This window comes from Petaurus breviceps, unplaced genomic scaffold, assembly GCF_028583685.1.
Source record: "Petaurus breviceps papuanus isolate PSGF00001 unplaced genomic scaffold, PetGlider_PUasm1.0 174, whole genome shotgun sequence".
In the NCBI taxonomy this organism is placed as follows: domain Eukaryota; kingdom Metazoa; phylum Chordata; class Mammalia; order Diprotodontia; family Petauridae; genus Petaurus; species Petaurus breviceps.
Window position 1 is genome coordinate 65,870,337 of NW_027185761.1, and position 12,100 is coordinate 65,882,436.

Genomic DNA, 12,100 nt, shown 5'->3' on the forward strand with positions numbered 1-12,100 from the left:
TCCTTCCTTCCTTCCTTCCTTCCTTCCTTCCTTCCTTCCTTCCTTCCCTTCCTTCCTTTCCTCCCTTCAACCTTCCTTTCTTCCTCCCCTCTCTTCTTCTTTCCTTCCTTCCTCCCTCCCTTCTCCTTTCTCTTCCTTCCCTCCTTCTTCCTTCTTTCCCTAGCTTTTAGCCCAGGACCTTACAAGCAATAGGCATTTAATAAATGCCTATTTAATAAATGCTTGTTGAATGCTAGAATCAAATGTGGTTTTTCTACTGAGAACCTAAAGACATATAATGATGGATATCTACCTCCTGAGATAGCCCATTCTCTTTGGGGACAGAAATGCTTTAGAAATACTTTTAAAACATGAACAATAATAATAATTTATTACATATATATATATATATCACTTTAAGACTTGCAAAGTGTTTTATATATTATCTCTTTTGGCAGTCATAACCATTCTATGAGATAGGTGCTATCATTATCCCCATTTTACAGTTGGGGAACCTGAGGCTGTGAGATTAAATAATCTACCCAAAGTAAACAAAGCTGTGAGCATCTCAGGCAGAATTTGAACTCAAGTCTTTCAAACTCCCAATGCAGCACCTATTCATTATAACCAGTTGGAATTCTCTTTCTTGAGATTGAGTCAAAATATATGTCCTTATATCTTCTATCTCTTATTCTCTGGGGCTGTTCCAAAGAGATCAGCTTCTTCCGAATGATAAGCCTCCTTGCTTAGAATTGACTATCTGCCCCTGATTCTTCATCCATGGTTTCCAGTCCATTCCTCCTCTGGGAATGCTTCAGTGTGTCAATGATCTTGCTAAAATGGGACACCTGAATGGGGCTCAGCACCCAGGACAAGGTTCAGCCTGGCAACAGAGACTGTTGCCCCCTTTTTGTGGAAATGACTCTAAAACGTAGCCTATGGCCCATTAGCTTTAATGTCAGTCTCATCACATTCTCTTGTGTTGAGATTAATGTCTATGAAAACTTGTAGATAGTTTCTCATATTAACTCCTTTATAGGCACCTGCTTCATTTTCCTATCCTTATGTCATAGACTTTTTTTAACACAGGTGTAGGATTTGGTTCAATAAAGTGTCAAATATAATAAAAATTAAACTAGTAGAGATAAATGTAAAGTCTTTCACTTGGGTTCATAAAAATCAACTTCATAAGTTAAAGAAGGGAGATGAATTGTTAAATGGCAATGTAAGAAATGGGATAAATGAAAAAAATCTGGGGACTTAAGGAGACTGTCAGCTCACTATGATTCACTGGTGTGACTTGTAGGGCCCTTCTCACCTGTCATCTAGACCAGTGATGTCTGACTCAATGAGAAATGGAAGTCACTAAATCAGATTTCTGGGACACACATTGACTTTGTTGTTGCCTTTTAGTCATTTCAGTCATTTCTGACTGATTCTATTTGGGGTTTATTATATTGGGGTTTTTGTTTTGGGTTTTTATTCTATTCTGACTCCATTTGGGGTTTTCTTGACAGACACTGGAATGGTTTGCCATTTCCTTCTTCAGCTCATTTTATAGGTGAGGAAACTAAGGTAAACAGTGTTAAATGACTTGCCCAGGGTCACACAGCTACTAAGTATCTGAGATTTTCCTGATTCCACACCCAGCAAGCTGTGAACTATGCCACTACCTAACTGCCCTATCACCTAGATGGTTTAGAAAACCACATATTAACATTATCAATGTTCTATTCCATTTTTGTATATTTTGTTAAATATTTCTCAACTACATTTTAATCTTGGGAATGTTGGGGGCCACAATGTGGCTACACGTTTGATGTTTCTGATCAACCTTCTAGCTACTCTCCCGTTAGCTACTCTTCCCTTTCTTCACTCCTTTCTTCATACAATTGCCCATACGATTTTTTTTAAAGCAAAGGCCTGATGATATGACTTCCTTACTCAAAACCTCCAGTGATTCTGCATTACCTTGAAGATGAAACAGAAACTCCTGTTTGGCAGAGTACTTTCAGCATTTCCAGGCTTATTTTTACAGTGAAATAGGTTTTTTTTTTTTTTTTTTTTGGCTTTTTGGAGGGCGATTGGGGTTAAGTAACTTGTGCAAGATCACATGACTAGTTTTTGTGTTAAGTGTCTGAGGCTGGATTTGAACTCAGGTCTTCCTGACTCCAGGGCCAGTGCTCTATTCACTGCACCACCTAGCCATCCCCAAAATACTTTTAATTAAATACATTTAATAGGAAAAGCCAACATACAATTAAGAAAGACAGTGTCTGGGCTTATGCTATTCTTGGTAAGCTGGGCTAGCTTTAGGCCCCCATCTCTTCATATTCCTTGTTGCCTGAATTATTGCTTGAGGGTCAAACATAATCTCCTGCTTTCTGTTATCTCTAGGTTTAGGAGGAAATGAAGCTCTTGCTATTCTAATAGGGATCACAGTATCTAAACTGATAGGAACTCTAGGGAAACTGAGACACAGAGCCCTGCCATGCCTGACCCAATGTGGAAAGCGGTTGAGCCAAGATATGAAACCTCAGATTCCAAATTCAGTTTGTCTGCCATTACACTGGAACAGATTCTGCACAGGGGGTGAGGGGGAAACAACCGGATCCTGCTTATATCTTAGCATTGTGAAGGAATCTGATCTGCAGATAGGAGAGAATGGAAAGCCAGGCAAGGACACTGGCTTTAGTTTCTGTTTCAATTCAACAAATCATTAGCAAGTGCTCTTAGTGAGTATAAGTAAAACAGTAATAGCCATCATTTCTATACTAACTTGAGATTTACAAAGAACTTTCAAAACTATATCTCATTTAATCCTCACAACTAGCTCCCTGAGGTAGGTGCTATTATTAACTCTACTTTACAGATGAAGAAACTGAGTCTGGAGAGACTACATGACTTGTCCAGGGTCACACAGCTAATAAATGATTGAGAGAGTATTCAAACTTGTCTACCTGACTCAAGTGCTACTTTGCCATTTAGCTAATCTGTATGTACCATGTGCAAGGGACACAAAGGCGAAAAAAAAATACCCCTACCTTCAAGGACCTTCCAGTCTCCTGGGAGTAAGGATAAGAATATATGAAATATATATATATATGTATATATATACACACACACATATATAATATGCATATAGATATGGATAGATAGACATGCATATAGATGTAGATATGCATATATATTCACAAATATATTATATACATATATGCTACACTTTATATAGTATATATGCACAGATTATCTATGTGAATGTATGCGTGAATGTGTGTGTGAATGTGTGTGTGTGTGTGTGTGTGTAGAGAGAAGGAGAGCAAGAGAGAGATCTCTGAAATTAATTATAGTTTCAGCCTCTTATAAGAGGAAGTGCTGGAGGTAATACTTAGAGGTAAACCAGTAGTTCCAAGAGGCAGAGGGATGATGAGGGAGAACTTTCTGACATGGGAAGTGGCCTCTAAAGGCACAAGTTAGAGATGAAATGACATGTATGTGAAGTAACAGGTAAGTCAGTCTGGTTGGAACACAGAATCACCCTGGAAAAGGAGATCAGAATTGTATTGTAAAGGTCTTTGAATGTCAATACATTTCATCCTAGAAATGACTTGGAAGCCACTGATGATTCTTAAGAGGAGAAGTGACCTTGTTAGGCCAGCTTTAGATGTATCAGTTTGGTAGCTGTGTGGAGGATGAATTGGAGAAAGGAGACACTGAATGCAGGGAGACCGAGGGAATAGCTATTGTTATAGTCTGGACAAGAGATGATGGAGGTCTGAACTCCTTTGACTCTGAGAGAGGAATTAGTTAGACAATATCACTAGAAATCTTAAAAGAAAAGAACCAAAGATGGTGCTCTTTCCAAAGGCAGTGTAGAATGTTGATATACCAGTGATTTGCTGAGGAGAAGGATTATGCTAAGGGGCTGGTGGCAGTGACAACCTTCATCAGCAAAAAGGAGGAATTCATTACTCCATGGAGGAGAGCCATTTCCTCACTAGGGCCAGAGCAAATTCAGATTAAAACTGGTTATGGGTATTACTATAGACTGGGATTGGAAGGAGGAGAGGAGATAACTTCCATCCTCTTCTGAGAAAGCAATGAGTTGAGAGAAGATGGGACTTAGAGGGGCAAGATTTTGTTTTTCTTCTGAAAAGATTTAAAGGAAAGAAGTAACAGGAGGCAGGTTGAGAGTTTGGGTCAAGAGGAAAAGAGAATGATGGAAAACATGACAGATACTGTACTGAGGAGAGGTCATCTCTGAGGATACCATCCAAGACAAATCTCGAAGAAAATTAAAGTACTTGAAATATGAATTACTTTTTGGGCATGAAGACTGCCTTGTATAAATCACATTATATATAGATAACTATATTTTATCTATATATATCATATATATCTATAATATATAACTATATTATACTATATATTATATATAGATAACTATATTTATATATGGGGATATCTAGGTGGTACAGTGGATAGAACACTAGGCCTGGAGTCAGGAAGACCTGAATTCAGATCTGTCCTCAGATACTTACTAGCTGTGTGACCCTGAGCAAGTCACTTAACCCTGTTTGCCTCAGTTTCCTCATCTGTAAAGTGAGCTGGAGAAGGAAATGGCAAATCATTCCAGTATCTTTGTCAAGAAAACCCCAAATGGTGGTGACACAACTGAAATGATTGAACAATAAATATTTCAATATAGTCTGTTTCTTCTATAATACTGTGTATTTTATTTTATGCCTTTTCAAAGTTCATTTTGAATAGGGGTTCATAGACATTACTACACTGACAAAGATTAATCCCCCTGCCCTAAACTAATGAGGAGCCCCAATCTGTTCTTTCTCCATACATTTGGTCTTTCAAAAATCAGAGATATTTTGTCCCCCAAATCCTCTCATCATTTCATCCCACCCAATACTGGGTCACATGGCTTAGATGCCAGCTGTGGGTTGCCAAATGTTTCTGGTGCCCTCTACCTTGGAACCTGCAATAATAACCAGCTTCTTTCTTTTGCAGACAGGAAGCGCTGCTGGCTGCTATCAGTGAAAAGGATGCTAACATAGCCTTGCTTGAACTGTCAGCTTCCAAGAAGAAGAAGACACAAGAAGAAGTCATGACCCTGAAACGTGAAAAAGACCGATTGGTACATCAGCTGAAGCAGCAGGTGGGCTCGCATGCATGCACACACTCTTTCTTTGCCAAAGTCTGGGCCCTTGTCTGAGGCTTCATGTCTTAGCTGTTAGTCCTTGCTCGGTTTTCATCATGCAGACATCAGCAGCTAAGACAGTGTAGGCTGACAGTGGCAGCTCAGCTGTCACTCTCCCAGCATCCTGTGGCTCCTCCATACCCCTGTCCATGCATGCCAGCTTGTGTGTGGCCCATGCTCTGGGTTTCCATCCTTTCATGATCACTTCTTTTCCTCACTAAGTAAGTTATTCTCAACTTTTTTTCCTCCCATTGGACCTTCTCTAATGTTTTACTAAACCCTAGCAACTCCTTAATTACCTTTTGCCAATCCTCTGTTCCCTTGGGCAAGTGATTTAGCCACTCTGGGTCTCAATTTCTTCATCTGTCAAATGGCTGGGGTGGACTAAAAGGTCCTCTCCAGTTCTGAATCTCTGATCACCTTTTATATTACGTGTGATTCTCCACCCACAGAAGCTGCCCCTTTATTCTGTTGTCCCCCCTCTGATACCTTCATATTCCCTTGTTTGATTTTTCTCTTTACAGTTGTCTTCTTTAGCTTTCCTCTTCTCCCATGCTTGATCTCTTTATTCTCTGAACTCTCTCTCCCCATCATTCTTCACCATGGTGAGGTTTGATGTCTAGCTGTTACAAGCTTCAGCACCACGGAGAGTGCCTTGAGGTCTCTCCCTCCACCCCCACTCCCTCCCCATGAAAACTGAGAAATCACCTCCCTTGCTCCCCAAAGCCTACATATCAGTAGCTTTTGAAAACACCTTTGGGTCTTACTGCTCTCTGCCTCCAACTTCTGGGTGTTTGTCCCCATGTGTTGAAGTAAACCACCTCTTGCCTTTGCTTTCTGCCAGATGCTTTGCAATGGGTTTTCCTGGCAATTAGAGACCAAGATGTCCCAAAATTAACCCTTGAAATATTCTGAAGTTATTTGTCCTTCCTAAATAACTTGAGGCCTTTTAAATGCAAAGGTTCATGAGCCCATCCCACCCCCAGGCTTCTCTCTTTATTCTAAGATCTCACTCTGGAAGTTCTGTGTCTCCCTGGTGGCCTTGACCTCATGAAAGGCTTGCCACTTATGAAGGTCAAAATGTTGAAATGGCTTGTAGATGATTTAACTCTCTGTTGCCACACAGATTGTGTCTGTATCAAGGTGAATCCTGGGGATGGTTCTCTGGTCCCAGCCAGGGCAACTTTAGTCAAGAAAAGCAGGTGTACGATGGGTGGCAGGGAAGCTACTGAAGAGGAATTCACAGAGGGTGCTCCATGCATTTGTTTTTGCAGGGCGTCTTTAAGCCCTGAACCTGAGTGTCCTTTTTGTGCCTGGCTGAGCAGCCCCCTAGCTTTGGCTCTCTAGCTCTTCAGAGAAATCCATGTGCTGGCCAACATTGGGGGTCATTTTGCAGACTGGCATGGGGCTTGGGTGGCGGGGTGTCTTACATGATAATTCTTTATTTGGAGCTGTGCATCCTTTACTTGAGATTGGCAATGATTTCAGCAACAGAAAGTTAAGAAAAAGTCTTTCTTTCCCTTCTTTGCCCTAGGTCCTCCCCATGCCCTCTCTCGTCTCACCTCCTGCACCTAACCATAATAGCTTTCTCCCACAGGTTTATAGGTATAACAAACATCCCCAGAGCATGAACATACCATCCGCCTGTGATGTTGGCTTCATCACAGATATTGCTGCCACCTACCTCGGCTCCAGCCATGATGCACACATGATCCCAAAGCCTCAGGTCAGTCAGTTGTGTAGGAAGCCTTTCCTGTCCCCCCCCCCCCATGGTATACATCCATACCAAGGACCATGCATTGACTCCTTGGCTATGTCACTCTCCTCCCGTAGGCATGCCTTGACTGAAATCATACAGCTGAGCTGCAAAACATTGTGGGCAGTTGTTGACCAGGCAATGGTCATTTTTTCTTTCAAGGTTCTCACTTCTCATCTTATTTCTCCCTTAGTCTTGGAGCCATAAGGTGATTTAAAAAGAAAATAAAAGGAAACAGGAAAAAAACAAGCACGAGACAAACAATGGGGGGGGAACAGTGTGCTTTTCCAGGCTTTTCTTTTTAAATCACAGAAATGTGTTCCGGATTCCTGGAATGACTGAGCAGAGCCCTTCAACTGGCTCCTACGGGAGCGTACAAAGTGTTCCTTATTTGCAACAGGCTTGATTTGATGGAACATGGAATGTGTGTGAGAAATGGTCAGTCTGGGTAGAGAAATGTCCTGTGTGAGCAGATTGTGGAGAGCTGTAGCAACGGGAGAAGCAGCAGAAGCAGGCAGCCTCAAGGAGCCCTTAACCATTGGATTTGGGAGGGAGCAAAGCATCCGCTCCGGGAAGACCATCCCAACCTGGGAAGTGCGGCAGCCTTGCTGGGGGCCCCGTGTCTTGGATCAGCTGCTTGAGTCAGAAATGAGCCATATATGGCCAGTCTGGCCCAGATACAGTAATAAGGGAATGCCGCTAGGAGGAAATGAGCACCACCAAGTAAGCAAGAAGTCAAGGAGCATTTATTTGCTAGTGCTAATGAAAATAATGGCAGCTGCACCTTTAACAATGAAGCTGATGCTTTAAGGTTTACAAAACACTTTACTTAGGTTAACAATGGATGGAGTCAGGAAGAACTGAGTTTGAATCCTGCCTTATAGGGACAGCTAGTTGGCATAGAGCACCAGCCCTGGAGTCAGGAGGACCTGAGTTCAAATCTGACCTCAGACATTTAATGCTTAGTAGCTGTATGATGTTGGGCAAGTCACTTAACCCCAATTGCCCTGCCTTCCGCCCTCCAAAAAGCAAAAAAAAAAAATCCTGCCTTATACACATACTATCTGTGTGACCCTGGGTAAGTCACTTAACCCATTGTGTTCTTCAGTTTCCTCATCTGCAAAATGTGGATAATAATAGCACCTACCTCGTGGAATTGTTGTGGCAATAAAATGACATAATATTTGTAGACCAGCTTGTAAACTTTAAAGTTTCACAGTCAGCTTTAAAGTGTTTGTGTGCTAGGCACCCTGCCCCCCCATACAGAGCTCCTTTTCTGATGGAGGGGACAAGCCCATATATACACATGCCTATGGAGGGTTGATCAGGAGAATGCCATTGGGAAGGAAGCAGACCGGCAGTTGGTGGAATCATGGATGTGCAACCAAAGACTGGTCTCTGCCTGAGTCTTGATGGAGGAGAAAGTTTCTCTGACGCAGAAAAGAGGAGTGAGGGCATCCTGAGCCTGCGGCACAACAGCATAAAGTCATGGAGGTGGGAACTCCAGACTTGGATGGGAGGGGCAGAGAGAAGTCTAGCTTGTGCTGGCTGTAGACTATGAGAAGGGGAGTCATGTATGTTGAGAATGGAAAAATAATTGGGGAACAAGGTATACAGAAAGCTAAAAGCGAAATCAAGGAGCTTATGTTTCATTTCCTGCCAAGATGTTTTCTAGGTGTTTGGAGTTATTTGGAAGGGTGACAATTGATAGAGTGTTTGGCTGAGGATGAGGAAGACCTGGTTAAATGCCTACCTTGGACACTGTGTAGCTGTGTGACCCTGAGCAAATTACTTAACCACTGTCCTCCTCAGTTTCCTCAGTTGTAAAGTAGGAATAATCATTGCTGTGAAGTCTAATGAGATGATATTCATAAAAGTGCTTTTTACAACATCTGGCACATACGAGACATTTAATAAGTTCTTGTCCTTCCCCCCCTCCCCAGCCTCAGTTTCCTCATTTAGAAACTAGTGGTAACAACAGTATTTCCTTCTCAGGGTTGTTCTGAGGATCTGGGGGGATAATATCTGAAAAGTGCTTTCGGATCATGAACATGCCAGAGCAATGCAGTCTCCATCCTCTTCATCCTCCCTGTTAGCAAAAAGATCTTCACGTGAATTTTTACTCCCAATAACTCCTAACAGTCTGCAAAGACACCTTCTTCTCATCAGGCTCAGTAAGACACATCCCAGGGCCCTATTCTCCCTGCTCTCTTGCCCAAAGCCACATGGCCTCTGGGCAGACAGGCTCCATGTGCCAGTTCCCAGGTCCCATGACTATACCAATAATCAAAGACTTGGAGGCCTTTTATGAAGTCACTGGATTATGGGAGGTCACAGCGGGAGGGGACCTCTCATAGTCCAAATAAGGCCTCACTAAGGTTCCACCCTATAATATCACAAATAGCATTTTGCTTAATCTTCTTTTAAAGACCTCTAGCAAAGGGCATCTAATTGCCTTCTTAATTCTACTTGAGAATAATTTCAATGGGGGAGAGGATTCTGGGAAGATGGAGGAGTAGGTCAGAAATTCCAAGCTCTCAAAATTTTCCCCCACAAAAGAGTTAAAATGGCGCCTTAGGACAAACGAAGTGTGGGTGGAGATAGAGAAGAATAAGAGCACAACTGGGGAATTCCCGGGACAATGCGAGGAAATCAGAAGAAAAATCTCAGGATGAAGGTCGGTCCCTGTGAGGAGTAAACACCTCCAGGTTAGGGTCTGCTTTAACAAGACATAAGCCATGGGGTTGGTTGGTTTGAGAGGCTGCCTCAGTCCCAGCCACAGGAACTTTTACCCCAGTACAATGAAGGGAGTTGGGCCTTTGAGCCTGGCAAGATCGAGGGAATCTCTGCTGACCAGGAACATCAGACCCAGATGTTCTGAGGAGGGCAGCAGGGACAAGAAGGACCCAGCACATGCCAGTAAGTGCAGAAGCAGTGGGGCAGAAAGCTGTTGGCTGTGGGCCCTCACAGGAGGCTGGAGGTTTGGCTTTGATTCCAGGATAGAGGAGAGAACTGAAGATCTGTGTCAAGAGGCACCATTTCCCACACCCCAGGGCTAGAGGTGAGTGGGGCAGCAAGGTGTTGAAGTGAATTGAGCATCAGTCTTGGAGTCAGGAGGACCTGAATTCGAATGTAGCTTCAGATATGTGACACTTACTAGCTGTGTGACTTTGAGCAAGTCACTTAACCCCATTTTCTTTGCCTTTCCCTCTCCAGAAAAAGAGAGAGAATAGTTTCAATTGCTATGAAGTTTTCTTTTTTTTTTTACTCTTATTTTCTTTAACTTGTTTCAATTAACAAGCATTTATTTTTTCTACTTCCAACCTCCTCATTTCCTAAATGTAAAGAAAAAGAAACCTTTGGAACAAATGATCAAAATCAAGGAAAATAAATTTCCAAAATTAGCCATGAATGCACACATACGTATGTATGTATGTGTGTATGTATGTATGTATCTGTGTTTGTGCATCTCTCTATCAAAACATTCTACACTCTGAGCACCTCATTCTGGATCAGGAGGGGAGGAATAGGTTTCATCATTGATCTTTTGAAATCATAGATGTAAATACATTGAACAGAGTTCTGATGCCTTTCAAAATTATTCATTCTTACAATGTTATGCTGGAATAAATTGTGGTGGTTCTTCTGCTCACTTCCCCTGCCATCAGTTCAGTGTAGTCTTCTTAGGCTTCTCTGATACTAACCCTTTTGTCCTAGATCTTCTCTGTAACAATTGCTCATTGCTCCAAGTTATACCCTTTGGGGACAAACACAACAGGTCCAATCCCTCTTTTGCACGATGGCCCCTCAGATCGTAAAGAAAGGCAGCTTTAGTTTTCACCCCCAAGTTCATTCTTCGCCAGGTCAAATATCCCCAATTCCTTTCACTATTTCTCACGTGACATGAGCCCAGGCTCCCACAACATCTGGGCTACCCTTCCTAAGCTCACTGGCTAATATGTAGCGACTCTGCTCTCTTCCTCCTTTTTCAGACTGTCAGGGCATTTGCTTGTCTCCATTCCTGAAGTGTCTGTCTCCCTCTCCACATTCTTTTGAAAATCACCAACAATTGTTCAGGAATTATATATGAGAAGTATTTTGGTGCCTTCAGTCCCTTTGCTGTTTTCTTTGCTGTTGTATTCCTAGATACACATGGGTATGCATGCATACATACATGAATACATTTTTCTCTGTGAGTGTATATATACACACATATGTAAGAAGATAAAGAGAGAGATGTGTAGATTTATAGATTCAAAGATAAAGCAACGATTTATTCAGTACATAGTGAGCCAGACACTATGTTCAGCACTGGGGAACAAAGATAAGCCAACAAGACAATCCTCTGCCCAAGGAGCTTGCATTCTAGTGGGGGAAGCTACCACACAATGGAGCTAGAGGGAGTGGGGAGAGAAGGGAGCAAACATCTGTAAAGGGCTCACCATATACAAGACACTGTTCCAAGTACTTTACAAACATTATCTCGTTTGATCTCCACAGCAACCATAGGAGGTAGGTATTATTAGCCCCATTTTTCTTTTGAAGAAACTGAGGCAAATAGAGATTAAGTGACTTGCCCAGGGTCACATTGCCAGTAAGTATTTGAGACTAGATATGAGGTCAGGTCTCTTCCTGACTCCAGGAGGTGCTGGAAGTGCTCTATTCATTGCACCAACTGTCAGGTGATAGGTTGGTCCCCATCAATATAAGGTGAATTATTAGGGCCCAGGATGATCCCTAGGATGAAGGTGCTGGTGGGGAAGAGATAGGTGGGAAAGTCAGAGTGGAAATAGCAAGGTTTGGAGCCAGTCAAGCACTCTCTTTTCAATGGGATTTTATATTTACTTTGTACGTCTCTTGCATTTACTAATGGGTGAATATGCTATTTCTTTCGTATAAAATGTAAGCACCCAGAGGGCAGAAATTATTTCATCTTTGTCTTAACATCCCCATCTACTAGCACATAGTAGGCATTTAATAACTACTTACTGAATTGTTAAATTTCAAGGAGGATAAAAGGAAAGAAGACATTGAGGGTTAATACAAAATTATTATTATTCCATATTCACGTCTCTGACACTTTAGTTGAAATTTGACCTTGTTAATACCCTTCCACCATCATTACAGATCACACTCCCATCTGTTCCTGCTCA

At 42.1% G+C, this 12,100-nt stretch overlaps 1 protein-coding gene across 1 annotated transcript in view; it reads left to right on the forward strand.

Moving 5' to 3' along the window:
- ERC2 (ELKS/RAB6-interacting/CAST family member 2) overlaps positions 1-12,100 on the forward strand; it is a 1,053,591-nt gene that overhangs the window by 743,275 nt on the left and 298,216 nt on the right. The window contains exon 13 of the mRNA XM_069084575.1: positions 5,002-5,149. Within this exon, the coding sequence (XP_068940676.1) occupies positions 5,002-5,149 (148 nt within the window). The remainder of the gene's footprint in view (positions 1-5,001; positions 5,150-12,100) is intronic.